This window comes from Stigmatopora nigra, chromosome 20 (assembly GCF_051989575.1).
Source record: "Stigmatopora nigra isolate UIUO_SnigA chromosome 20, RoL_Snig_1.1, whole genome shotgun sequence".
Lineage (NCBI taxonomy): Eukaryota > Metazoa > Chordata > Actinopteri > Syngnathiformes > Syngnathidae > Stigmatopora > Stigmatopora nigra.
Window position 1 is genome coordinate 3,880,896 of NC_135527.1, and position 24,739 is coordinate 3,905,634.

General features: G+C 40.5%; 1 protein-coding gene, 1 long non-coding RNA gene and 4 other non-coding genes across 6 annotated transcripts; 2 read left to right on the top strand and 4 right to left on the bottom strand.

Annotated features, from left to right (window-relative positions):
* The first annotated feature begins 2,451 nt into the window (after positions 1-2,451).
* On the top strand, positions 2,452-2,523 carry trnap-agg (transfer RNA proline (anticodon AGG)). Its single transcript has one exon. It is a non-coding gene; the product is annotated as a tRNA-Pro (tRNA).
* Positions 2,524-9,536: 7,013 nt separating this feature from the next.
* trnai-aau (transfer RNA isoleucine (anticodon AAU)) lies at positions 9,537-9,610 on the top strand. The gene has a single exon. It is a non-coding gene; the product is annotated as a tRNA-Ile (tRNA).
* Positions 9,611-10,662: 1,052 nt separating this feature from the next.
* On the bottom strand, positions 10,663-10,735 carry trnaf-gaa (transfer RNA phenylalanine (anticodon GAA)). Its single transcript has one exon. It is a non-coding gene; the product is annotated as a tRNA-Phe (tRNA).
* A 1,125-nt stretch (positions 10,736-11,860) lies between these two features.
* Positions 11,861-13,298, bottom strand: LOC144213417 (uncharacterized). Its single transcript, XR_013329954.1, has 3 exons — positions 13,042-13,298; positions 12,513-12,614; positions 11,861-12,434 (listed from the first exon to the last, which is right to left on the bottom strand). It is a non-coding gene; the product is annotated as an uncharacterized LOC144213417 (long non-coding RNA).
* Positions 13,299-14,370: 1,072 nt separating this feature from the next.
* LOC144213341 (uncharacterized) lies at positions 14,371-20,233 on the bottom strand. Its single transcript, XM_077741753.1, has 2 exons — positions 19,693-20,233; positions 14,371-17,274 (listed from the first exon to the last, which is right to left on the bottom strand). The coding sequence occupies exons 1-2, from the start codon at positions 19,820-19,822 to the stop codon at positions 14,840-14,842; spliced, it is 2,565 nt and encodes an 854-aa protein (XP_077597879.1). The 5' UTR covers positions 19,823-20,233; the 3' UTR covers positions 14,371-14,839.
* Positions 20,234-23,744: 3,511 nt separating this feature from the next.
* Positions 23,745-23,816, bottom strand: trnae-uuc (transfer RNA glutamic acid (anticodon UUC)). The gene has a single exon. It is a non-coding gene; the product is annotated as a tRNA-Glu (tRNA).
* Between the last annotated feature and the right edge of the window lie 923 nt (positions 23,817-24,739).

Consider the following 24,739-nt stretch of genomic DNA (forward strand, 5'->3'; position numbering starts at 1 on the left):
TGATCCATCCACATAGACAATGTGTCCGGTGGGCAGTGGGTTGTCCATTAGGTCAGGCCGTGGTTTGTAATTCTCTTCGGTTCTTAGTTGACAAGTGTGTGGATCTCCATCTTCTTCGGTGGGCAACAGTGTGGCTGGATTCAGGGTATTGCATCTTTGAATGGTGAGGTGTGGTTGTGAGAGCAATGTCGCGGTGAGGGACAGGTGTCGAGCTGGAGATAGAAATGCCATTTTGGTCTGGGTTAATAACATGTCAACTGCGTGACTGACTTTTAGGATTAGTGGATGGAAGAGTATGAGTTCAGCGGAACTTTGGACAGCCATGGCTGCTGCACATATGGCTTGCACGCATGGTGGGAGGGCTTGTGCTACTGCGTCCAGTCGTTTTGAATAGAAGGCGACGGGGCGTAGTTTAGCACCATGTTGTTGGAGAAGGGCAGACGTCATGAATCCTGATTTGCAGTCAACGGTTTGAACAAAAGGCTTGGTGTAGTCTGGCAGGCCCATGACGGATGAGCCTAGTATGGCTTGTTTAATGGTGTTGAAAGCTTCTTCAGCAGCTGGAGTCCATTCTACAGGATCTGACAGGTTGAGGTCTTTGTCACTCATGAGGTCCAATAGTGGCTGGGTGATTTGTGCGAAGTGAAGGATCCATCCTCGACAGTAGTTGGCTAACCCGAGGAAAGCCATGACTTGCTTTTTGGTCTTGGGTCTGGGGGCATCTCTGGCGGCCTTCTTCCTGTTGTCTGTTAGCTTTCGACCTTTTTGTGACAAGAGATGTCCCAGAAATGTGACTTCAATCTGGCAAAATTGAAGCTTAGATAACGAGGCCTTGTTCCCCGTTTTTTCCAGGTGTTGGAACACTCTGATGGACTGTTTTCGGTTTTCTTCTGCTGTTGGGCTTGCAATTAAGATGTCCTCCACATAGATCAGGACTTGTGTGGTCTCTGGATGTGGATGGTAACTCATGCATCTCTGGATCTCTGTGGAGAATATGGTTGGGCTGTCGCAGAATCCTTGTGGCAATCTGGTGTAGGTGAACTTTCTGTTGCCAAAGGTGAAGCCGAACCATCCTTGTGCTGTGGTATCCAGTGGGATTGAGAAAAAAGCATTACTTAGATCAATGACGGTGAAGTATTTCTGTGTCGGTTTCAGTTCGTTCAACAGCGTGTAGGGGTCTGGGACATTGGGAGCACGGGATTTCACTGCTTCATTGACTCGACGTAAATCTTGGACCATCCTCCATCCTCCCCCTGGTTTCTTTACGGGGAAGATTGGCGTGTTGCATTCTGCACGATCACTTTCAATGAGTATGCCTGCATCAAGCATTTCCTGGATGACTGGGCGAATGCCTTCTTTTTGATCTGGCTTGAGCGGATACTGCCATATCCGAGGGCGGTAAGAGGTTGTGGCTTCGATGGTGACTGGTTTTGCTGTGTTCATCCGTCCGACATCTGTTTTGGACTTGGACCATAGATTAGCTGGTACAGTGGGAAAATCTGTCTCGCTGTAGAATAGGTCCGCAGACATGTCTAGTCATGCATACTTGTGTGTGGAGGGGATGGTGTCGATGACCCAGTCCAAGCTTCTCCTGGTCACTTGTCCAAATTCGGGGATCCCACACCACTGATCTCCGTCATCACTGTCTTGCCATTCGGATTCTTTTCTTTGCAGCACAAAGTCGGTCAAGGGTCCAAGATCCTTCCATTCCATGATAAACAACTTGTTTAGTGAGACATGAGGGCGATGTCCTGTTGAGGTCAGCGTTACTGATGCTGGTGGAAGTGTCACAGTGGCAAAACAGACTCCTTGGTCAGTCGCATATACGTGGTTAATTATGATCTGTTGAGTGGGCAACTGTGAAAATTGGTTTAACCACTTGTCGTCTGGTCTCCGGTCTTCCGTGAACATCAGGGTGACATGTAACGGCCATGTTTGTTGTTCCTGTCCTGGTGCTGCTGGGCAGATATTTACAGCCTGTTCTCTCAGACTTTCAGCTACCTTGGCAGAATCATTCCCGACGATGTCGAGAGAGTAGAAGGTGTTGGATGTGTTGGTGTGGAAGATGTTTTTGGTCTGTAATTTCCTGGGTTGGAGGCCATTTTGGGTGGCCACTAGGCTTAGCCCAAGCTGGATCATGATATCTCGTCCCAGTAGGTTGACCGGACATTCGGAGCATAGGACAACGGAGGCAGTGATTTTGATTCCATCCTCATCTTCGAGGACGATGGGTTGGGAGTAGAATCTTCTCTGTGGGACGCCGCCTACTCCTATAACCAGGAGGGACAGGTTGCATAAGCATCTTCTTAAGCGTCCTTCCAGATTTGCATTCCTTGGGTAGAAGTCCAGTAAACAGTCCTTGGAGCGAGGACTCGGTGGCTTGTTACGATCCCGAGTTCTCTTCAGAAAAATTGAAGAAGTTTCCATAAAACAATTATTAAATAGACATCTGGCTCGTTGGTCTAGTGGTATGATTCTCACTTAGGGTGTGAGAGGTCCCGGGTCCAACTCCCGGACGAGCCCTTACTTTGTCGAAATGTGATCTATTATGGGGGTTGATATGTCACAAACTTCACATGAGAGAAAAAGTGTGATTTAAGAGCCCATCTGGCTGTTGTTTTAGTGGTATGAATCTTGCTAAGGGTGCCTAGGGTCTTTCTTAATCAACATTTTCCAATAGTCAGACATAAAATTAAAATTTAGGTACATATCTATCCATTGTATTTTCCCTTTTCGCTCTAATGGTTTATTTTAGAAATCTGTAAGAAGGTTTGTTCTCAATTGAAACGCTTTCACTTTTTTATGGAGACAATAAAACTAATATAAAATGTTCCTTATGGTTTATGGCATTGCTCCTCGAGCAATAATCTTTCCAATCAATATTGGACGCTTTCCACTACGTCTGACCACGTCAATACTTTTATCTTACCTGTCTCCTCAAACGTTTCAACTGAGAGAACCTCCTTAGAGTGCAAAGGTGGATCTGCATCCTCCTTTTCAGCTATTTTCATGTCTGCTGTTTGGTCAGCAACACTTGTACGGACGTTCTCATTTTGGGTTGCTTGTGCGTCTTCTCCATGTTTCCTGTTGAAAAACACATAATTCTTCTGCTAACTCAAAATTAGTGCGTTTCTTTAAAGTTTTTCTTTTACGCAGATAGCCAGATTAGTCGAATCATTCAGCTCCAACCGTGTAGTGAATGATGGTGTTTTGTCTATCGTCTACTAAATAAGATTTCCATATTTTATTGTCCGGTTGACCTCGTTATGTGGGCGCAATGATTTCATAACGAAATATGGAACCCTTCGTCTATCCTGTCAATTAATCTGTTAACACAATTTGAATGCCATTATCACTATAAATCAATGGTACTTTGGAATTTCATATGATGCACTGTTTTTGTTTTTTCATTTCAGTGCTCCAAAATTTCACATTGCAGATTTTCTCCTCCAATTCAATGCATTATCATCAAAAAAATTCTTTGGACTAAAAAATGTCCATAATTTTTCATCGCCATCCAAAAAGGCTTATTGGCGATTTCAGAAATTGATTTCAAATTTCCAATCCTTTGCTGCCATCCCTGGAAAGGGCTTATTGGTGGTTTCAGAAATTGATTCCAATTTGCTAACTCTTTTTCCACCCAGATATCTAACGGATTGATTATATCTTGGTGGATGGCCAATCAAAAACACAAAAACACAAAAAGACAAACAACCATTCACGCTCACACTCATTCATAATCAGACATGAGTGGTCTGCAATTTTTGTCACTAGTGGAGAGCAGCTTCTTGGCAGCTAACCACCTTTTGCTGTCCTATCAGCACTAATCGTTCTCAATAGAACTAGGTTAACGGCATTTGGTTACCATCAATTGTTTGATATTAATCCAATCTGTGATATTTTAATAGTCATTAATATGACTCACGCTAAAGCATATTTCATCTAGTGATGGAAAAACAATGAATCATGTTTCGTGCACTAAACATATTCATCTTATTCCATCCTATAGAAATCATGCTTATCCTAAATTAATTATTTTATATAATCTTCGCCAGGTACAATTTATCTAATAATTTGGATCAATGCCATTTCTGGATTGTTTTCTTCTCGTTTGATATCATTAATAATTTGGATGAATGCCATTTCTGTCTCCTCTGCTCTTCCTTGGTGCAAGGTAACTTGAGATGTCCCTTGCCTGGCATTGGGCCTGAACGATCTAAACTTGAATATATTGAAGATCTCTACATATCTTCTTTTTTTCAATAGCCTTCTCAACTTGTAATTTACGCTTTATGGCCTGTAATGGCTCCTCCAACATTCTCCCATCCCACTCTTTGTCTTTATTTTTCCTCCACTCATTCATATATGTGCAATTATCCAGGAAAATGCTTCAGCATAAACTTCATGTCGGTTGAGAGTTCTTTGCTGTTTGTCAAACCTATTTTTGCAACTTTTCTTTTGTTTGAAGATTTTTGCTTATTCAAAAAATATATTTATATATTCTGTTATTGTTATAATGTATTTATTAGTTTTTATTTAGTGTTTACTCACCTTCTCTAGGGACGTTCCGTTTAATTTACTATCTTATTTACCCGCCTACATAGTCGTTTATACTCTTATTTTGTGCGGCAAACGACGTGATTTACGAGCGTGTCACAAGTGCTCTGGTTTAAATTTCTCCTTATGAAGATTACTTGCAAGTTTTATATTTGTTATTCTATATATATTTTCTTTATTTTGAGCTCTTTCATTCTCTTGGCACAGTATAATAATATTTTTTCTATATCTTTAACGCAATCTTCGGAGTCCCTGGCGGAGGGTTGCGACCACCTCCTTTCTGTCTGGTGATTCACTCAATTAGAACTCTTCCAGAAATCTCGAGATTCTTACTTGATCTCCCGTGTACGTTTCCTAACTTCTCTAATCCCGAGAACACTCCCCTGACTTACGGAGAGCGGCATACGAAACATTTTTCTCCGACACACGGAGCATCTTTCTTCTCTAGAAAGACGGGGTCTCAATACTGGATTGGATTCTACAAATTAATCTTAAAAGTGCCTTACCACTCAGATGTGCTCTGCGTCCGGTGGGATGGATTTGCTTCCTTCTTCTGGATAGCGGAAAATCGATCACCCTTCTCCTCAATGGGGAGACAGCTGACGTCAGATTTTTGGATTAATTTTTCGCGATCCAAAATCAGGAGGCCAAACCTCCCGAGTTTCGGCACCAGAATGTTGGGGCTACTGGCCAACACTTAAATAAACTCGAACACAGGAACACACACTGAGGCAGATGGAATGAAAGTTAAAGGCCGCGTCTGTGGAGGCGGGGGAGTGGACCATTCTGAGGCCCGAGAGTGTGACTACTCTCCAAGCTCCTCGAAGCTATCTCCCGCCGAAAAGCTGCTTCAACGGTGGTTTTATTAGAGATAAGACAAGTCATAAAAATGGAAGGCGTTAATACAAATGAAGGAGGTGGAGTGCAAAAGGTGTAGTGCACATTTTAACCAATAGGTGTAAGATAAATTCTATTCTAGTAACTTTTAATACATCATAGTGAAAAGGGTGCAAGACTAAATATAAGAATACAAATATATTTCACAATGATTAACTATGTTTTTACAATATCGGAAATCCACAAAAACCCACACAGGTGAAAGACCATTTTCCTGCTCAGTCTGTTGTCAAAAATTCAGTTGCCAAAAACCTTAAAATCACACAAAAGAACCTAGACAGGTTAGACATATTTTCTTTGTCAGTTTGTAGTTAAAAATTCACTTGAAAGGCCAATTTAAAGCATCACAGAACGAATCCACACAGGAAAAAAAATCTTTTCCCTGCCCAGTCCGTGGTCAAACATTCAATCACAACAAAACCTACAGAAAAAACACAAATTCTCACAGTTGTATAAAACAAAAAAATCCTTCCACTCGATTTGTAAAGTAACATTAGCTATTAGCTAAAGTGCCAGTTTAAATTTGACATGGTATCTTGATTTTGTTAATTGCGCCGCCGAATGTCTTGTATTTGTGTTTTTCAATGAAATTGAAGTTTTTAACCGCAAAATGGTTGAACTCACCATGGATGTGACAGTCCACAGTCGAGACCGAGGTGCTTGTGCTGGTGGTCCTCAGAAGCTCTGGCAGCAGGTGGGAATCATCACGTGCCTCTGTATGTCTGATTGGATTGGTCTGATTGATTAAATTTGTGAGTCAGCTTGTCATACCGTAATTGAGGAGAAGCAGAGTGGCGCAGCGGAAGCGTGCTGGGCCCATAACCCAGAGGTCAATGGATTGAAACCGTTCTCTGCTTCTTACAGTCATTTGCTTTTTTGCAGAAGCAAAATACCTCACTTTCAATTGTTGCAGTTGCTGTGAAAAACTGATCTTTATAATTATTAATTCTTAAAATTAATAACTCACTTCACATTTTTCTTAAGGATACCCACCAATCAAAAATCGTATCAGAATTTAACGGAAATCGGACCCAATGCGTCATTTTCAGAGTATGGCTAAATTTTGTGATTCAATGAATGACATTTGGGGCAGCCTGGTGGTGCGGTTCTGGGTTCAAGACCAGGTCGGTCCAATTGTATGGAGTTAACATGTTATTCCCTGCGTGGGTTTCTTCCGGGTACTCCGGTCTCATCCCACATTGGACATTCAAAATTGCCACTAGGTGTGAGCGTCAGTAGTTGTCATTGACAGGGAGAGATGTTCAATCCAGTTTGACTGCAATCCCTCCGGTCAAATTGGATTGGATGCCTGTCATCGTCAATGGGAGTGAAATAGGATTACTTGCTCTGGTAGATAATGAGTTGAAATAGCAAGTCACAAGCATGTCCATAAAGGTCAGGCTAAACAGATCTGACACATTTGTAGGTTTTAAAATAATGCAAACAAGGTCTGGCTCATTGGTCTGGTGGTGTAGTTCTTGCTTAGGGTAAGAGAGGTCCTGGGTCCAACTCCTGGATGAGACATAACTTTGTCGAATTGTGATCTATTGTGGGGGTTGATATGTCACATGCTTCACCTGAGGAGAAAAAAAGTGTTGAATTGTCATATATGGTGGAGTGGTATGGGAAATAGTTTTCTTCTTGCCAGGGGGGCCTAACAGAAAATAATTGAGAAGCACTGGTCTAGTGGTATGATTCTCGCTTCGGGTGTGAGAGGTCCCAGGTCCAACTCCCAGGTGAGCCCTGGTTTTATTGAATTATGATATATGATGGGGTGGGTGATATGGGACATTAGCCATCTAAGAAAAAAAGTGTCAGTTTAAGAGCGCCTCTAGCTTGTTGGCCAATTCTTCAATAAACTCGAACATTGGAAGACATACTGAGGCTGATATAATGAAAGTTAAGGCCGCGTCTGCAGAGGCAGGCATGCAACAATTCAGAGGCCGGATAGTGTGACAACTCTCCAGGCTCCCCAAAGCTATTTCCTGCTGAAAAGCTGCTTCAACTGTGTTTTTAATAGAGATAAGACAAGTCATAAAAATGGGAGGCGTTAATACAAATAAAGGAGGTGGAGTACAAAAGGTGTTGGGCACATTTTAACCAATAGGTGTAAATTAAATTCTATTCTAGTGACTTTTAATACATCAGAGTGCAAAAGGGTGCAAGATTAAATATAAGAATACCATTTATATTTCACATTAGCCACCTAAGGAAAAAAGTGTCACCGTATGGGCACCCCTGGAACGTCTGTCACGTTGACTTTAGAAATTTGACAGATAAGCCGGGTTAGCACAAGATACGATACATATAAAAAACTGCATCCGTTAACAGTACATGTGAAACATAAACAGAAAAAAAGAAGTAAAGTATTAACATACTCATTACTCATTATTATAGTAAAAAGTATAATGTACAAAGTAAAGTAAAAAGCAATGTAATAAGAAATATTCAAATGTAATTTAAAAAAAGATAGAGGGGCTGTAAAACACGAAAAACAAAAAGAGTGGACAGAGCTACTGCCACAGGCGAATTATTCGATCAAAATTTTCATTGTAAGACAAAATGTTGTGTGGCGAAGTGGTCGTATCACAAGGTTCGACTGTACAGTGTTTAGCATGTGAGAAGGAAGATTATGTTTAGTTATGTTTATTTACTTTTGATGTGTATGCTTGAATGTGCGAGTCTCGGGTAAAGCACATGGAATAGTAAGCTATGAGTCAATTTTCAATTCAAGTTGGTTGTTGATTTTATAAAACAGCTGCAGTAGCTCAGTTGGGAGAGTGTTACACTTAAGATCTGAAGGTCCCTGGCTCAACCTCTGGTGTCGGCAAAATATCGGACTTTGCAAACCCAGCCTAAATCAGCTGGCTCTCAGTTAAAAAATGGTTTCCTTGTAAGCCATGAGTTGCTTTGCAGTCAAGTTAGATTCTAATCACCTCCATGACCCAAATAGGCTCAGACACAGATTGTTGAAAATTTACGACAATATGCGTTGAATCACAAAGTTTGTTCAGACAGTGATCCCGCAATCAGCATCTTCTTAAGTGTCCTTCTAGGTCTGCATTCTGTGGTGAAGGTCCAGTAAACAGTCCTTGAGATGAGGACTTGGTGACTTGATACAATCGTGAGTTCTCCTCAGACAAATTGAAGAAGCTTTCATACAAAAATGATTAAATACACACATATGATAGTATTACAGAATACTATCCATCACTAATATAAATATTTATTTGCTCATATTTAGATGTAATTTTCGAATGTTTTTATTTTTTTTTACCTGTCTTGTTCAGTTGTTTTTTTTAATGATACTGCATTGTTTTGTTGGCAACATGCTCTCAAGTATGTGTATGAATCTAGATGGCAATTTCAAGAATAGTTTTTTCACTGCAATGGTAACTCTTATAAGTGGGGTAGTTTGCTTCAACAAAAAAGGAACTGATGTTGTGTGCCCCGTGGGGTTAATCAATGTTGACTGGAGCCTTGTAGCCCTGGTAGGGTTACCCATGGTCAACTTGTCTGATGTGAGGGATCAGACAAAGATTGGCTCAGATGACCTCTTATGATGAGCAACACTATTGGACGAAATTTCCTTTGCCGGGATGCGGTTAGGAAAGATCCTGAGCGTAAGGTTGAGAAATTCCGGCTCGGCATAGTTTAGTGATAGTTTAGTAATAGTGCCAGCACATTGCTGTTTATCTCATTTAGGCAGAGCATGGTGCTGAAAATGCCAAAGCCGTGGGTTCGACCGTGGAACGGGCAAAGCCTCCCTAGAACAGAAGGTGTCAAAGAGGCAGCCGGGGAACATATCTGGCCTGCTGCAACATTTTGTGCGGTTTGACACCCTTGCTCTAAAGTAAGTAAAGATTGCCTAAAATGATTTATTTTGCCGTAACATAACACCTCTCCAGTGCATTCAACACCATTCAGCCGGTCCTTCTGAGAGGGAAACTGGAGGTGGCTGGAGTAAGGAACCACCTAGCTGCATGGATCATCGACTTCCTCACCGACAGACCACAATATGTGAGACTCCAGGACTGTATGTCATTGCATCATCATGCAAATACCTGGATTGTGTAGCATGTGGCCTGTTAACTCAGTTGGTCAGAGTGTGGTGCTAATAACGCCAAGGTCGTGGGTTCAACCCCCACACAGACCATGACCTCTGTGTATCTGTTGAATTTGCCTAACTACAACTTTTTCCCTGACATAACATAATATGTTGTCTTGATGTTTCTTCAGTTTCTGTGATCGGTTAATTTCTCTGCTCCAGAAGGCAGAAGATGCCACCCAAGATGTGAATCATCTCAGTGAGGGAATACTATCTAGGTTTGTTCAAACCACATTTCTGTTCTTCCCAAATTGTTATGAAATTAAATTTGTCTTCATACTAAAGCGGGCAGAACAGTGTTTCTGAACTTTGCTTAGCCTCCAATGAGGAAGCCTGTAGAAAATCATAATAGGATTTGTAATATAAGACAAAGTCTCTTTGCAATGGCTTGTTTATACATTATTAGTTTTTGTAAGTATAACAACATCGTAGTCATCCTTATGACTGACATGTCAGCATAAACACCCAACTGTCTGACTGAATAATCAATCTTAGTCTTGTGATTGACTTGATATGTCAGCACAAATACTAAACTGTCCGACACTGATCAATTACTGTTTGCCCTGCAAATGACTGAAACGTAACTGTCCAAAGTCCTACTGACAACTGTCAGTTTTGCCTGTATTTAAGACACACTCACTGGTCATTCGACAAGAGTTGCAAGAACATTGCGCTGAACAGGACTCCACTGTAAGAGCTCTCACTCTCCACTTTACAGTCTGGTAATAAACCTTTTTTGTATTTAAATTGATCTCACTCTTTCTTAGCCCGCTCCTGGAGTTGCATTTTCAGACCTATCACTAACACTCTCCCAACTGAGCAATTTCGGCTGATTGATAAAAATAACAACCAACTTGAACTGAAAACTGACTCATGGCTTACTAGTACAATATTACAATTGGAGTTTTAACATATATTGATCTGGTTTAGAGAGTCCAATGGACTGACGAAGATCGAGATCTATTCAGGGAACACTCCATCGTTCATTATTTGAGCCAATTCGGATCATGTCGGTGACAAGAGTCAAACTTGACTGCAAAATGCCTCATGGCATACAAGGAATCAGTTGATTTAGGGTGGGTTTGCAAAATCCAACTTGCTGCCGAAACCCGGGGTTGAACCAGGGACCTTCAGATCTTCAGTCTAACGCTCTCCCAACTGAGCTACTTCGGCTGATTGTAAGAAAAAGGAATCAACTTGGACTTCAAATTGACTCATGGCCTACTAGTACAATACAGTCGAACCTTGTGATACGACCGCTTCACCATACGATATTTTTGTCTTCCGGCGAAAATTTCGGTCGAATAATTCGCCCGAGATACAATCAAAATTTCGTGCTCAGGTGGACATTCATCGAAGCAGATGAGAAGGCATTACCGTTACACAAACCCATGAAGGACCGCCGAACAGCCCCCAACCCCTATTCCATGTGTGTCATTGTCTCTCCACTCCGCGAAATGCGTCTAAATTTACATTCATTATACACATTTTATTACTATTAAACCACTCATTATTCATTACTTTGTCAATATATGGCGAATTAGAACAAATGAAACCTTTTTTCCAATCCAATATCTTGTTTTTGGTAATTTTTCAAAGGGTTGGAACGAATTAATTTGTTTTCAATTCACTTCAATGGGAAACGTCCGCTTGATTACGATATGCTTGTCATACGAACACAGTCTCGGAACGGATTACGATCATAAGTCGCGGTACCACTGTATATATTTAATTTTACTGGGTGAAAATCCCTTAGTTTCAAGCGTTTCCTTGAACAAATTAGCAACATTTCTGACTCTGAATTAGTACATACGCAGACTAAGGCACCAATATTTGTTTCAAATGTTTGGGAAACGTGTTTAAGAATATTTAAAAATATTTTGTGTTGCCAGAATTAAACAAGCAAAACCTGCAGCACCAGAACTAGGTTTTTCCAAGATTTTTTTTTTTATAAAGATAAACTTCCAGTAGGTGACAACATTGGGACAAAGATTCTAAAGAGAACTATTAACTGGATGCGTATTATCTATGAAATATGTGTTCAACACATTAATCCAGTGAAGTGGAGCGTCATTCGCTTTCTTCGCAGTTGTTTTCATTGTCCCAATACAGTGGAAGACATTAGAGATCGGAAATAAATGACAAGTTTATTATTTTAGGACGCTAGTGACTAGGGCACAGTGTACATAACCGTAGATGTGTAAGAACATTTGAGAAACACACAAAATTATAGATGTATGTTTATATTAGATTGACACACACCAATATATGTTGATATTTACAGTATAAACAGCATTTTAGTGCATGGAGATCATTTGAGCTTGACCTTCAAAATAAAAGAAGTCGATCAGTGCCATTATTGAGCATTTCCCCAATAGCAAACTTGACTTTTAACCGTGCAGTGAACAAGGTGCAATCCCAGTTTAGCAACTGAAAGTTTGCAGAGGTTTTAAGAAGGTTAGAGAAAAGCTTTTTCCTCAGCAATGGCAGTGCAAGTGTCCAGCACATTGTCTTGTGTCGTGTGTTGACGGACACACGGGATGGAAAGCACAGCGTCGGTGAGCATACTGGCAATCTCTTTCCTGGTGCACTCGGTTCTTTGTTCCAATGTTGCTGTTATTGGCTCCTCATTCCCAGTTGTGTTCAGCTTTGAAAAAAAAGAACGGAGAGCCGACTGGAGGATTCGGCTCACAATGGGCGCTGTGGCACGGTGGAAATCTAAATCCAGTGTCAGTCTTTGTGTCTCAGTCATCTCAGTGCTGCTCAAAGATCTCTGAAGGGCCAGGTTTAGATTTTGCAGAAATATTTTCACGTCCATTTCGGCTAGGGGGGTCGCGATTGAAAGGTACTTGCGGACGCCTTCGAGTGTGACCTTTGCAAAACAAAACAACAAAGAGCGTTTACAAATTGTCTCACGTGGGTCATTTTGTAAAGACAATAATTTCTTTACCTTTCTATTGAACAATTGCGAAAGGTGTTCTTCTTGAGTGAAATCCTTGCAGACTTGTCCGTGCATCTGATTCAGGCACATTCGCCTTGCCTTCGTCCAGGCCTGCATGCATAAACACAGTCACAAGTTAAAGGAAGTTTTGACTTTTGTTCTGACTATTTCAATTTGGCCTAAATAAATGCACATGTATGATCTTTTTCTTTCACCTGCAGATATGAGTATAAAATTAGAATATGAAAATGGTACATCATCAATTGGAATATCAGTTTATTTCAAAACGCCAAACTCTTCTTCCTCATCACACTGATGCGTTCAAGTGAATGGGAAGGGACCTGAATGTCGGTATACTTCGTACATAAACTCCTACAATGGCCAAAATTCTTCGGTATAACCTCATATCTTATTCTTTCACGTGAATTTAGTTATCCTTCCAAAAAAAAAAACACCATTGAAATATTGCATTACAACACACACACACACTATTTAAATAATTCCAGATTCAGTATCCTCACTGTTTTTCTGAACTCACCTCCTGCAGAAGAGCGAACATCTCAGGATGCAGTTTTGTTTCAAAGCTGCAGAACCTTTAAGATGGGCATACATACTAGATTATTCCATGTACATATGTGTATTTTCACATGAGCCTTTGGTACTCATTCATGCTGGAAGCTTCTTCTGCTCAGCAACCACTGCTTCATGGTTTCAGTTGAGATTTTGGATGGGACCTTGTTCTCTTTCTCCAAAAGCATAAATTGCCTCATGTAGGTTTTCTGCATGAGCACACAGCAAAACGATCTTTATATGCTCCACTTAATCGGAGTATAAGAAAGCCATATTGATTCCATTCGGCATGAGAAATAAACGGCTAAAATTGCCGCCATCATATCTGGGGGTCCGCAAGACGCGGGGCCACGGTCCAAAAGTAGATCATAGAGAGACATCACCAGGAGCTCTTTGCTCTTTGATGTCACCAGCGCAAATATGCAGCATCCAGCGGATGGCATTCAGTCAGACTCTGCAGTTGGACGTCTTCGACCCATCTAGAGACACGAGACTCACTTGGACAAACGTTTCTGCCATCTCAACTTTTTGGAAACACTGAAATGCTTAGAGGTAAGATGGATTCAACTTTGAATTAGTTTCGCCACCGACCGAATAAAAGAGTCCTTTCCGTCTGTTGTCGTTTATGTAATTTTGGAATGCGTGTGATGAAAAAACATGACTGAAACTTATGAAATGAAGTCTGTTAAGATTGGAAAGGAGGCTAAAAGCTTTTTTTTTGCGACGGACAATATTGGTGTTTTCAGGCAGCACATCTTTTTTTTAAAACTGCTATTTCAGCTAACGCCAATTTTGCTTCGCATTTAACCAACTGATATCTATAATTCCGTTTCGTAAAGTCAAAAACAACATTTGGCATATTGCGCTGTGCTAAACGCAAAGCCGTTAACTGCAAAAATTCACATTTTTGAACTTAAACAGTGAACGCATCAAGATCAATATTAAATTCATCATTGTGTACGGGTAAATTGCTCAAAGCAGAGGGACTATTTATCATGCTTTATTGTTTTGGTTCAAATTTAGCCTCTGCAATTACTTTTTTTAAACGTGCCTGTACTGTATTGAAGAAGAGAGCCAGGACACAGTCATCCGTTTACGTCTTTTACTTAGAACCAAGTGTGCAACAATACAGACACCAAAGTACGCATGCGCGTAATAGGTTGGAGTACACATCACCCCCCTCTTAAATTTAAAGCAGTATTTTTCAAAATAACCCATTTCCCTCATTACAAAAAGAAAGCATGCAAGCAACAAGTATGAACAGCAGCATGTATCATTTACTCATATTGAACCTAGAGTTGGCTGTAAAACACAAAAAACAAGAGTGGACAGAGCTACTGCCACTGGCTGCCCCGTAAACGGCGCCATCGTGGGGAAAGGAGTAAAAAAAAAGGTATGATTTTATTTACTGCTTAGTAGTGCACAATTGCGCACGCGCTCAGCTTAGAGGGAACATTGTTCCTGCCACAAATTGGGCAAAAAAAAAGGACTTTTCTCCTGTGCGGGTTAAGTATTCTTTTCAGGTTTTTCCCAATTGTGTAGTTTTTTAATTAGACTGTTGTAGCGAATCAGTGGCCACAGACTGAGCAGGAAAACATTCTTCTCCAGTGTGGGTTCTTAAGTGTTCTATTAAGCTTCTCCGTTGGGAAAATGTTCGACCACAAACTGAGCAGGAAAATAGTTTTCCACCAGTGTGGGTTCTTGTGTCTTTGTTAATCTCCATTTTGAGAAAAGGCTTTACCGCAATCTGAACACGAAAATGGCTTTTAACCTGTGTGTGTTCTTACATGTTTAAATAAGTTTGCCTTCCCTGTGAATCTTTGACCACAAACTGAACACGAAAATGGTTTCTCACCAGTGTGGGTTCTTACGTGTCTTTTTAAGTTTCCCTTCTCTGTGAATCTTTGACCACAAACTGAGCACGCAAATGGTTTTTCGCCAGTGTGGGTTCTTGTGTGTCTTTGTAAGTCTCCATTTTGAGAAAAGGCTTTACCGCAAACTGAGCACGCAAATGGTTTTTCGCCAGTGTGGGTTCTTGTGTGTCTTTGTAAGTCTCCATTTTGAGAAAAGGCTTTACCGCAAACTGAACACGACAATGGCTTTTCACCTGTGTGTGTTCTTGCATGTTTAAATAAGTTTCCCTTCCCTGTGAATCTTTGACCACAAACTGAACACGAAAATGGTTTCTCACCAGTGTGGGTTCTTACGTGGATTTTCAAGTTTTCCTTTGTATTAAAGGCTTTACTGCATACTGAACATGAAAATGGTTTTCCACCAGTGTGGATTATTACGTGTTTTTTTAAGCCTCCCTTCTCTGTGAATCTTTGACCACAAACTGAGCACGCAAATGGTTTTTCACCAGTGTGGATTATTACGTGTTTTTTTAAGCTTCCCTTCTCTGTGAATCTTTGACCACAAGCTGAACATGAAAATGGTTTTTCCCCTGTGTGGGTTCTTGTGTGGGTTTTTAAGTTGTCTTTTTTAGAAAAGGCTTTACTGCAAACTGAACATGAAAATGGTTTTTCACCAGTGTGGGTTGTTGTGTGTCCTTCTAAATTATCCTTCCGTGCAAATGTCTGACCACAAACTGAACATGAAAATGGTTTTTCACCAGTGTGGGTTCTTGTGTGTCTTCCTAATTTATCCTTCCGTGCAAATGTCTGACCACAAACTGAACATGAAAATGGTTTCTCACCAGTGTGGGTTCTTACGTGGATTTTCAAGTCTTCCTTTCTATTAAAGGCTTTACTGCATACTGAACATGAAAATGGTTTTTCACCAGTGTGGATTATTACGTGTTTTTTTAAGATTCCCTTCTCTGTGAATCTTTGACCACAAACTGAGCACGCAAATGGTTTTTCACCAGTGTGGATTATTACGTGTTTTTTTAAGCTTCCCTTCTCTGTGAATCTTTGACCACAAGCTGAACATGAAAATGGTTTTTCACCTGTGTGGGTTCTTGCATGACTAATTAAGGTTCTGTTCACTGTGAATCTTTGACCACAAACTGAACATGAAAATGGTTTTTCACCAGTATGTGTCCTTGCATGGATAATTAAGTTTCCCTTCTTTGTGAATCCTTGACCACAAACTGAACACGAAAATGGTTTTTCACCTGTGTGTATTCTTGCATGGCTAGTTAAGCTTGCCTTCACTGTGAATCTTTGACCACAAACTGAACACGAAAATGGTTTTTCACCAGTGTGTATTCTTGCATGGCTAATTAAGCTTCCCTTCTCTGTGAATCGTTGACCACAAACTGAACACGAAAATGGTTTTTCACCTGTGTGTATTCTTGCATGGCTAGTTAAGCTTGCCTTCACTGTGAATCTTTGACCACAAACTGAACACGAAAATGGTTTTTCACCTGTGTGTGTTCTTGCATGGCTAATTAATCTTGCCTTCACTGTGAATCTTTGACCACAAACTGAGCATGAAAATGGTTTTTCACCCGTGTGGGTTCTTGTGTGTATTTTCAAAGAATACTTTTTCTCAAAAGTTTTCCCACACTGAAAGCATTTGCAGAGTTTGTCACCGCTGGGATTTTTCATAACATCTTCATCATCATCTTCAAGCAACTTGTTGCCATCTGATAAAGGAGAAATTACATTTTCTGCTCGCCATCCTTCTGTTGAGCTGCCGTTCAGAAGCTCCACCCCTCTGTTGGCCAGGCCCAGATCATCTTCACTCTTGAAAGATTCCCCAGTTGAACATTTGACACATTCGTTTTTGATTGGAGGTTGGTCTTCTCTTTTGCACTGTTGAGGGAACTCTGGCTTCTCTTTAATTTGGGGCCATGCTGAGGCGTTCGCAGAATCTGCCCCTTCGCTGGCCACACCCAGATAATCCCTTTTCACAGACTCACCTGGTGACCAGGTGAAATGATCTTCCTCCTTTTTGATTGGAAGTTGCTCTCCTATTTGTTTTTGAGGGAACTCTTGCTCCTCTTGTTTAATTCGGGGCCATGTCTTGGTGTTTGCAGGTTCCGCCCCTCCACTTGCCATGCCCAGAACATCTTCCCTCTTCACGAACTCACCAAGTGACCAGGTGAAATGATCTTCCTCCCTTTTGATTGGATGTTGCTCGTCTCTCATTTGTTGTTGAGGGAACTCTAGCTCCTCCTCTTTGATTTGGTGGAGCTCAAATTCCTCTTCAAGGCCAACAGACTCCTGCCCATCAGCACTAAGATCATTTCTGAAACCTGCAAAGACACAAAGATAATTGATTAACCATTTTCTAATTATAAAATGACTGAATTTCTTGTTCACAGAAATGAAACCAAACGGAAGAGGGCGCCATACATTCATTTTGTCACAACTGCGGTACCCTCATGCAGGAAGGAGCGCTTCCGCAGATCCTTCCTCCATTCAGCTGTCAGGCTTTTTAACCAAAAAAAGGCTGTGGGCTAGGACGTACTGAATTCTCATATAGTATACATGTGCTTCTATATATATATATGTATGTGTATGTATATATATATTTCAGCAACACGGTTACTTATTTTTATGTTTATTCATGTATTTATTTATTAACTTACTATTAACTACCTATTTGTGTAAAATGCCTTTCCTATTTCTGCATCCTCACCCTCTTGCTACTGCAACAAAGAAATTTCCCGAATGCGGGATGAATAAAGTTATCCAATCCAATCCAAATAAAAACAGTTAAAGTAGCTCAGTCGGACATTTGGTCGCAGTTCTTTTGGTCCCGTTGGTCGCCGGTCTTTTGGTTGCCGTTAGGGTTAAGGTTAGTGATTAATATCCAAGTACCTTATTTTCAGGACTATAAGGCGCACTTAAAAGTCTTAAATTTTCCCCAAATTAGACAGCGCGCATTATAATCCAGTGCGCCTTATAAATGGAAAAAACAGAAAACCAAAAACGAAAAACCACCACTGTCGGATATTAAAAAATCACAAACGCCTGAACTGAAACAATACTGTTAAATATGCAGATGCCATCTTAGTTTACAAAATCTTCCATCATCTAGCTCCTCCCCACTGCAAGATTTTATACAAAAAAAGTCCAAAACATCAACAATGACTGGCTCTAGAGGTGACTGTGTAGTGAGTGCTTCTTTCCTGGAAGTCAATAGCAATGACCGTATTTTCACGACTTTAAGGCACACTTAAGTCTTAAATAACTCCAAAATAGACAGTGCGCCTTATAATACAGTGCGCCTTATAATACAGTGCGCCTTATAATACAGTGCGCCTTATAATACAGTGCGCCTTATAATACAGTGCACCTTATAATACTGTGCACCTTATATATGGAAAAATGTCATTCATTGAGGGCTTATAATGTGGTGCGCCTTATAGTCATGAAAATACGGTACATTTGACAACCATAACCCTAACTGCAAGCAAAAGACCGGCGACCAAAAGACTGGTGACCAAAAGACCAGTGACCAAAAGACCGGTGACCAAAAGACCGGTGACCAAAAGACCGGTGACCAAAAGACCGGTGACCAGTACTAACTACTGTAGTATTTTAATCAACAGCAACATGAGTTGAAAACTGTTTATAGGTGCATTTTTCAAAGTGAGGGACAATTGGTCATTAAAGTTTCTTCACTGGTGATGTAGCGCCTTAAAATTTGTCAAATCTTTTTGGGAGCCTTTTCATTGTAAACATTCCTTTTTATGTTTTAGATTTTAACATAGTTAAAATGATTTCGCCAAAGGGGAGGCATTAAAAGAAGCGTTATCTTTTATTCAGTAGTGGATCTATTTTTATTTGGGGGGTTAATGAGACTGAAATAGAGGTAGGGTCTGATTGGACACTGTACATTGCCCCTAGGTACGAGTGTGAGCGTGAATGGTTATTTTGCTCCTCGTGCTCTGCGATTGGCTGGCCACCGATTCAGGGTGTTCCTCGCCTCTGGCACAAAGGCAGCTGAGATAGGCAGCACCCCTATACAAGATTTGGCATATCATAAAATGAATGAATGAATGTTGGGATTAAAAACAGTGGGAGAAGCCCAACGTAGCCTCGACAGCAAACCTCAACTGGGTAGATGGTGCATTTCCAGACAATTTTCTGGCACTTGGCTGATCTCTGATGATAGTTAATATTCTATTCATGTATAAGCTGCATTTGAAATTCAGCATTAAATATGAGGTACTTTTGCGGACCGCACCACAGAGTGGTAGTGGGCCAGGCTTGGCCATCGGGCCACAACTTTGACACCATTCTTTGAACGCTGATCTCGTTGTTGTTTAGTACATCTACATCTATATTTTTTTTTTAATTTTCAATTTAAAGCATGTAAATAAGTGTTATCTCCATCAAGCATGTAGCCAAAAATGGAGGGCGAGTAGCAGGATTTACTCTTGAACGCCTCTGGTGGGCGCTCACGCTTTGCGTAATTTGAAAAATACATTGTTTGTGATAAGGATGCAATTGGAAAGCTACTGTTTAATGCCGTTGGTAAGTATTAACACGTGTTGAGACTCATCATTTCCCTCCTAGAGTGGTTACATATACATAGAAATAATTTATTACGTCTTTCTTCGAATGGTGCCACTGCGACTTCTTGAAAACGCACGTACGCTACTATAGTGTCATGTGAATTGAATACCTTTGAGAGAATATATGGAAAAAAAAAGTGAACCCACCTTCTAGTCTATGAAGAACAACTTTTTCTTGCGTTATGTAGCAAACCGTCGATTGCTCGTGAGTTGAATGCACCTTTTTGACCTCAAAAAGTTCCCCCCGGAGCTTTGACCGTTGTGTTCTTGCCGACATAGCTGCTAGCTATGCTGAGCTAAAATAGCCAGTAAACCTAAAACGACCTCTTCGTCGACTTATTCCTTTGATAGCTTCTAGCTAAATAAAGCTAGATTATAAATATGCTAGTCAGCGACTTGTTTCTTTGATAGCTGCTAGCTGGGATAAGCTAAAGCAGGTTTGTTGATAGATAGTGATGGAACGAGCGACACTGGTGCGTCAGCTCTGTGCCGATGGCTCAAGAGAGAAAGCCCATAGTGGGGCGTGTAAAGCTTTAAGAAAGAATCACGTGACAAGAACAAGAAATGTATCGTTTGGCAAAAGTGTGATAATAGTTTAAAGAAATAAACTGTATCAAAGTGTCGTGGGTCTGTTGGACGGACTTTGGCGTAATTATGGCTCGTTCTGAGAAGTTTTCCTCAGTGTGGAATTATTTTGATCGTGTCAGGCAAAACGAAATAATCACTTTTATTTCACATGATTTACCAGTTAACAAATGTATGTGTGTGTGTGTTTGTGTGCGTGTGTGTGTGTGTGTGTGTGCGTGCGTGGGGGTGGGGTGTGAATGTGTGTGTGGGTATGTGTATATATATATTTTTTTCATAAGCAAAATATAATTAACATCAGTCTGTGATTCAGATATTCCTTAGGCCAGCAGAGAAGGCCTTGAAGGCCCTGACGGCACACCACTGATATTGGGACAAATATTCGATTCATTGCCTAAAAAGAGGGGCTTTGCAAATAGCTGGGTCATGAAGTGGGTCTCATGTTGAAATATGTATTTTGCCTGTTTCTAGTCATGACTCCATGAGTCTCAAGCTTCTCCTTAGTAGAGCTCTGTCCTGTAGCCAGATGTGTCCTTGAATACTTGCAACATTGTCATTATCTTCTATTTGCCAGTTCATAACAAATGGCTTATCCTTGAAGACTTGCAACATTGTCGTTATCTTCTATTCGCTGGTTCATAACAAATTTCTTACTGTATGAAGTAGGGTAAAATCCCATTCCTGTTCAGTTTTGATATCACCCTCTTGAGAGAATAAAGGTGAATGAATGAACGTTGTCTGTCTCGACGCATTTGTGGACGACAGCATTGCCCGTGGTTAACCTGTGCCCAGAATATTCTGTAATCAAACCTTCAAAGTCACTGTCCATCGTCTCCAGCCTGTATTTGGACTGTATTTTGTAAACTAATTCAGTGAGTTCAATATAAGTACTTGAACATCCAGCAAAATTCCAAATTCTCCCACACTCCAACACTCTTGTATTAGATCAAATCACACGCATAGTACTAAAAGTTGAAAACGTCCATTGAGTACATTCGTCCTGACTATGTTTTTTCACCTGTATGAGTTCTTGTGTGTATTTTTAACCCATGACCTCGGAACTGTAACGCCAACGTGATAACCACTCTCATAGTCGTGAAAATATGGTAGTTCATTTCGACGGGCTCAGTCCCTGAACGCATTAAGGTCGTTTCTCAAGGTACCACGGTAATTTGAACCCACATTAAAAAGAATTGTGAACACAAGAAGTTTGTTGAAGTGATTATGTTCTTGAGACCATTGAAGGGTCTCTCCAATGTTCTCACTCTCTACTGTGCTGCACTCAAAGTTTTCAGGCTCGATTGTGATTGCATTGTTAATTTCCTGTTTGATATCATCAACAACCAAATAACTCTCAACACCTAAGATATACCTTGCAAATCACCTTATATAATGTTTACTTAAGATAAGAGCCCTTTCCTATAGCTCTCTGTTACCACAATAAAAATCTACAACAATTAAATTCGAGAAATCAACCTCTTGCTAGGCATTTACTAATAACAATTTTCAATGTTTAATAAAAGACCTAAAAATTGTCACCAATATACCATACCAACCCCCTACATTACAGTATTTTGAACAATCCAACCATTCAAAAATAGTATTAATATTCTTTTATCCTCCAAAAGCTAGTTTTCTTTAATTAAGAGCCCTTTGAAACCCACAATTGCTCAAAAATGGCCATTTTGCTCAATTACCAAATCCAAAGCTTTTACCAAATCAACCTTTTACTAAACAGATTTTCTATCAACTTATTATACATTTCTGTTTAAAACCCGAAAAATGAATGTGAAAGCATTCGCATAACCCTGCATTTCTTGCAGACCATGTTTTGCTCTTATTATGAAATGCTTTAGCCGCTACCTGTGACCTTGACGCTCGCTGCAAAAGCAGCATTCTTATCTTTTTGTTTTGTTTTGACTTTTATTCCTCTCCAGCAAGGTCCCAAATGAATTGAAATGTCATCTCTTTTTTCCCTGTATATAACACATTTTAGAGAGGACTTTCATTAATAAGCTAAATTAATTCCTCATCCGATATCCAACTATATCACAATATTTTGCCAAGACCCCATTATCAAAAATATACTGCAAGCACAACAATATCATAGCAAACACCATTTTTGCTTTAGGACCCCCAAGGCCAATTATTGTAATGTCTTCACGGAAGGGGCCCAAAAAATATTTTAGTCGCTTGTACAAATCGGCCGCCCCACGGCCCACATGTTTCATTCCAATATAATCAGCAGCCGCAGCAACAGAGCGCTCCCCGCAGTTGACACATTATTTGCCAAGTCTAGAGTCTACTTGTCTTTGTTTATTACTTTGATACTGTGGAAAAATCTGGTCTGTAGGGATACAAATCTAGAATATACTTTTTACTTAATGTTGATGTAATCAGCTGTCACTTTTCATGGGTAATATTTGAAGCAAATGACCAACAATTAAAGGAATTAAATATTGTTAAGCAATTATAGATTTGTAATCATTGGAATTGTTACACCCATGCATTTTCTTATTGCTTGACACAAAGGGAGAAATAATCACAGTGATTAGTTGTTGTCCTCAATCCAACTTTTACTGTAATGAGGAACATCTCCTGTGTTTGCCAAGCTATATGCACCTAGACATCAATAGTCAAATACCGATTCAGGCTTTACTATGTCACTCTTGCTATTTGGATCAAGGAATCAATAATCGAACACTGATAAACATCCAATCCAAAACTAGTTGTAATCCCCAACATGCAATAATTGATAACTGAAACACTTCAGCATGTCACACTCTATCATTAATTACTTAAACACTTTAGCATGTACAACTATCATTCATAACTTGAACACTTTAGCATGTAACACTTTCCCCCACAAAATCAAATGTCGTCTCGACACCATTACATTCCAAATGTCTCTCCACTTGTTGGTTATTCTGAACAGTCTTGCGAATTCGTTGCTTCACATCCTCTTCTGTGAGCGGATGCTCATGAAAACTCCAGACGGCAAGGTATTAAATATCTGCTGTTTCACTGGCTGTGTAAATGGCATGTTTTCCTTTATCAATAACTTCCAGCCACTACATAAAAGTGACTGTTGGTCATCATCCTTTTCACTGTAGTGAGTATGTTTGTGGGACTGCATGCTATTGTGAATATGGACCACTCTGAGCTCTTCCACAGTCTGGAGAAGACTTTGGTTCTCCTTCTCCAGTTTTAACAGTCGACTACGGATCTGCTCACTCACCTCCTCACTTCGAGTCTGCCGACCCTAAAAGTTGTCATTAGTTTTAGATGGTTGTTCTACCTCGCCTTATGGCGAATAATTGGGGTTAGTTTCTGGAAGGTATAGTGGTCCAATATTTCTGATTCCAGACATCTAATTCAAAGTTTCCCATACCTGGAGTTGAACCCGGACTACCTAGGTGAAAACTAGGAATCCTGACCCCTAGACCATATGGGATATTTCATAAGAAGTATAAAGCTTTGATGACAGACTCATTAAATTACCACATCATTTGCAATAGACATCTACTCGGCTAGAAGTGGGAAAGGCTTGTGGGATTTGTTTCTGGAAATGATAGAAAGTCAAAAGCTCTCAGTCCATCCACATAGCACTAGGTTTCCCATACCGGGAGTCAAACCCGGGCCACCTGGGTGAAAACCAGGAATCCTGACCGCTAGACCATATGGGATACATTATCCGAAGCTGATCGAGATCAAGTAGAAGCATGCAGTTTGGATGATGGACTCATGAAATTATAATGGGATCTCGCTACTTCGCGGTTCACCCATCGCGGCTTCAGAGCTTCAAGTTTTTTTTTAAATGTAAAAATAAATAAATAATGAAAAATATTAAATTAAAATTAGAAATTACGTTAATTTACAAAATTTGAAAACAAATATTCAATTAGAAAATTGTAAAACAAAGAATGCACGTATGCGCAAAGCATCACGGGCATAAACGCAAGCTGATTGGCCAGCTGAATACTCACTGAACTACTCGACTCCCCATTGGCCCATTCACTACAGTAGCCCAAGCTTCTCCCGATGCCCATTCTCAGTCCACGCTTATCTTGTGCTATACAGTACGCTTCTCGCCAAGTGAGTGTAAAAGTTTTGTAAAGCCCTTAGTGATGCCTCCCAAACGCTCTTGAAACCATTAACGAAAAAGTGAGTTCATTGGACAGGTTGAGAGCAGGAAATAGCTACGCGAGCGTAGCCCGACAATCTGGTCGACAATGGAGAGTCTCCTCTCCTCCATTGAAGAGCCCGACGAGACCTTCAGCATCAAATCTTATTGGAAGGACTACAACATAGCTACGTGTCTGACTAATATTCAGAATGCCCAAAAGGACATGAAAGAACAGACACTCATCTCCTGCTGGAAGAAATTGTGGCCATACAAAATCACTCAAGACTATGAGGGTTTCACGCCTAACAAAATCCATCACTCGGCCATTGATAAGGCTGTCAGGCTGGCTCGGTTGGTACAGACTGAAAGTTTCTCGGATATGACGGACCCACTGACAGAGGAGGACCTACAGGAAATGACCAAATCGGCGAGTGAGGAGGAAGACGAGGCTGCCACCGACGAGGGTGAGGAAGCTGAAGAAGG